This window comes from Hibiscus syriacus, unplaced genomic scaffold (assembly GCF_006381635.1).
Source record: "Hibiscus syriacus cultivar Baekdansim isolate YM2019G1 unplaced genomic scaffold, ASM638163v2 tig00110377_pilon, whole genome shotgun sequence".
NCBI classification, from domain to species: domain Eukaryota; kingdom Viridiplantae; phylum Streptophyta; class Magnoliopsida; order Malvales; family Malvaceae; genus Hibiscus; species Hibiscus syriacus.
In genome coordinates, this window is record NW_024062711.1 from 411,391 (window position 1) to 415,503 (window position 4,113).

Below are 4,113 nucleotides of genomic sequence, written 5' to 3' on the forward strand. Positions count from 1 at the left end.
TTAAAATAATTATGACAGAGAAAATATTATTTTATTAATATTGTGTGGGTATTTAATATTATACAATATCAAAACTGAAGTTGACAGTGCATTGTAAGTGCTACCAGAAAACTGGCCAAGTGATGGGTAATATACAAGGTACTTGAGATTTGAGCACCAATTGCTGTCGCAAATCTGCTCTCATGCTTAGTTGGTTAGTGCGCCTGTTTAGTGAGCGGGATGTCTTGAGTTCGGCTCTCAAAGAAAGCAATAGCAATATCTTTTTGTTTCTGTGGCTTGTCATCAATGAAGAAAGCTCTGCAAGCAACTTACCGTGTTACTTCCATTTTCATAGAATAATATTAATGCTCCACTTTCAGATTGTTTTTCGAAGAATCATATACGTTGGGTTGGGTTGAATTGAACACAGTACCACTGTATCCGTCCCTTCCCTCTACTTCTGCCACTAAGAAGAAAAAAAGAATACTTTCAGAGGAATCATCACTACTCATCCAACAATCTAAGTTGTTTAACATCCGTGTACATCCCTCCATTTGAGGTATATCAGACCCGCACAATAATGAGTGTATGCCCCAGCGACAACCAAGACGTGGAATAGCTGATGACTTTGCCCCGCAATGTCGAATTTCCCCGGCATCCACCGCTCCGGTATCCTTGTTGCATACACCAAAGCTCCAGCACTATACAATATCCCCATCACAACCTCGTACCAGGTGGTATGAAGTGCTTCGGGTTGGTGCCAGAACAAGGTAAGCTTGTGAAATATCGGTGCTACACCCGACATCCCCATCCCGAAGAAGAGGGATGCACGAAGGGTTCGGAATTCAGGTCGATGGAACCCTGGTGAGAAGGAAAACATGATCGTCGCAACTCCGAGGATGGTTATGAATCCCAAGTATAGGTTTAAAAAGAATGGTTCACATATGAAGGAGTAATACACGGGTGGGTAGAAGGAAGTCGAAATAAGCGCAGCAATGCCGGCATAGTCTAGCCTGCGAACGATATATGATATGCGCTCGGAGTGGCACGACAAGAGGTGACACGCGCTGCTAGCTAATAGACAAAACATCGCACCACACAAAAAGGCAAAAAACGGCCATCGAGTTATCGGTCTCACCATCAACGGCGCTATTATGCTTCCCACATCCTCCTTCATACTTCTCTGCAATTATCTTAACATAAAGTTAATGAGACAGAATGACCAAAACCTCAAATTCATGATCAAGTATTGAAAAACAATAAAACAATGTTAGCAAAACACATACACTGGATTGATTCGTAGTGGAGAAACGGTCAGGCAAACAATTATAAAGAAGTTGACCGACATTGGAGAGTGACGGGAGAGTAGTCTTCAGCTCGTCACTGAGATTGTGTAAATTAGAGATATTCGGTAACGAAGGCAGGCATGTTATGAGTTGGGAATGCAATTTTTGCAAATCAGCCCTTCTCAATATATCATGAATATCAACAACCTTCGGAATCTTCATTGCAGTGTATATGGTAAGGGAAAGGAAGATGAAGAACCCAATCAAATGCCTGTACAAGTTAATGGTCTTACTCTTAACATTATCATGGTACAAACATAAAATGGGTTTTAAAACTTACGTCCAAACGTTCAAAGTCTCGTTGTGGATCGAGAAGGCACTGAGTAAAAGCTGCTTCATTGGCCATTCTGATCTATAATGGCCAATAATATACTCATTGTCCCTCAAATATGCCGGCAATGAGTGGTATTCCACCAGCTGAAACTTCATCTTCTTCCATAATCTCTTCCCTTTCCCTTGCTTTGAAGAACACTCTACGCATTTCTCCATGGTTTCACCACTCAAATTTACCTTCACAAACCTTTTACATATAGCCCATGTTTCTGCTTTCAACCAAATGCCAGGTTAATAACAATAAATAAAACAAAAACCCAGAAGATCCCACGAAGTAAACATATGAAATATGGAGATAAAAAATGGCACCTGAAAAAAGAAAAAAAAGAGAGAAGGAAATTGAAGAATCACCAGCTGAGAATGGAGACCCAGGTGGGGATCCTTCTTTATATACACAATTCGCAGGCGAAATCTATTGAGATAAAAGAGTCTACATATTCATACATATATATATACACACACAGATGAAGACAAACACCAGAAAGTTGGTCTTTTTAATTTATGTGAAAAGAAAGCAATGAAAGTGGAAGGAAAGTACGAGAAAACCTGAGCTCTAATACCTGAAGCAAGGCGAAGTCTTTCAAGTTCAAAGAGAAAAAGGAGAGAAAATAATCTGTGAATGAGAATTAAAGAACGCAGTTTAATAAAGAAAACAAAATCTCGTTGGTTTAGGAAATGCGGAAATAGCGAAGGTTGTTTTGTGGGAAGAGGACTAAAATGTCAAACAGAAAATAATTAGTGGAATTGTTTAAAAGAGATTTTATATTTTTATTTTCTGTGGTGGGCTCCTTCTACTATTTCTAGGTTTTGCAATAATTTTCCAACAACTTTGGAAGCCATTTTTATCCCATATTTGGTTTCGACTGGTAATTCTATTTTTTATTTGATTGACATATAATATTTTATTATTTTGTTTATTACATGTCAGTTTATTTAAAATATTATTTAATTATTCTTAATCATAAATAATGACGTAAAAAAATTAAAACTACACTAATCAATAATAGTATTTTTTATTAAACTAAAATATTATAAAGTAGAATTTGTTTTAAATACTCATAATCATTTGATAATGAACACTCAATCACCATGTTACAATCGTTGTTGTTCGAACCCGTAACTTTTAGAAACAATAACGATTCATTTAATCAATGAAGTAAGTACCCAATAATAATATAAACTATTAATTTTAACAACAAATAAATAATTAATAATGGGAAAACCCATCTATAATAAATAATTAATTAATTAAAAATTAATGTAATGCCATTGATAAAGTATAATATAATAGTCAAATGTTAAGTTTCCCTCACTAATAACAATAACAACAGATACTTATCCAAAATAATAATAACAACATATAAATTTCATTTAAATATATAAATATAATTAAAAAATATTTGAGATAATATATGAGAATGTGATTCACTAGTAATTATTATTTTAACATTTTGGTTTAACGAAAATATATTAAAGTCATTGAAAAAAAATGAAACTGTCACAAATTTTATATTATCAAGATAGTATAAGATTACTTATGAAATAAATGTACTGAAATTACCCCATATATCATCAAATATTAGCATTTTCCATATCTAACATTAAGGATGTTTGGATCAAGGAAAGATCATTATTAAGGGGAATAATTTTTTTCCAGAATCATATACTATGTTTGATTCAAAAGCATTCCCACCAAAAGGTAATGAAATATTACCAACAATGTTTTTTTTACCTTGAATTCCAGGAATTCCATTCCCTCCCTTTTCTTAGGTATTAGATAATTTCCTCCATTTGGACAATAAAACCCCTAAATAATATAATTATTTCAAAACAATCATTCCTTTTGTATATAACTACACGAGTATAAATCTATTCTATTGATTTTTAATGATTTATAATTTTCAATACTTATTATAAAATAATATGATGCATATAAAATAAAAATATATAAAAAAATTTATTTTATTTTGATTATTTTTATGTATGTGTTCGATTTAAATTATATCTTTTGTATATATTTTATTACATGTATCATTTAAGATTAATTTTCGTAAAAAATCATATTATATTTTCTAATATTTTCTATTAATTTGATCATATAATTTGATATGATATTTTGTTTTTCAACCCATACATGTAGCATAAATAAAAAAAGTGTATCAATTAACACATACTTATATCGGTGTAAGTATGTACATTTCACAACTTAGAAATAAACTTATATTTACACCGGTGCAAGTATGTATATCTCCCAACATAAAAATAAACACATACTTACACCGGTGTAAGTATGTACATCTCCTAATATTTTATAATCTATAATTAAAAACATAATTATATTGGTGTAAATATGTTTTACTATTTTCAAAGAAATAAAAAATTAGATATAATAAAAATATATATTAAGTTATTTGTGTACAAATTTTATTAAAAGTATATAAATTATAAAAAATAT

General features: G+C 31.9%; 1 protein-coding gene across 2 annotated transcripts; it reads right to left on the bottom strand.

The window, feature by feature from the left end:
• Nucleotides 1-508: 508 nt before the first annotated feature.
• Nucleotides 509-2,097, bottom strand: LOC120121618 (heptahelical transmembrane protein 4-like). Of its 2 annotated transcripts, none has more exons than XM_039140942.1 (4): nt 2,010-2,097; nt 1,606-1,867; nt 1,266-1,536; nt 509-1,162 (listed from the first exon to the last, which is right to left on the bottom strand). In XM_039140942.1, exons 2-4 carry the CDS (start codon nt 1,812-1,814, stop codon nt 509-511), a joined length of 1,134 nt encoding a protein of 377 aa, XP_038996873.1. In that variant the 5' UTR covers nt 1,815-1,867; nt 2,010-2,097. The 2 variants fall into 2 exon arrangements, with proteins under 2 accessions (XP_038996873.1, XP_038996874.1); XM_039140943.1 differs by having other exon boundaries at nt 1,968-2,091.
• Between the last annotated feature and the right edge of the window lie 2,016 nt (nt 2,098-4,113).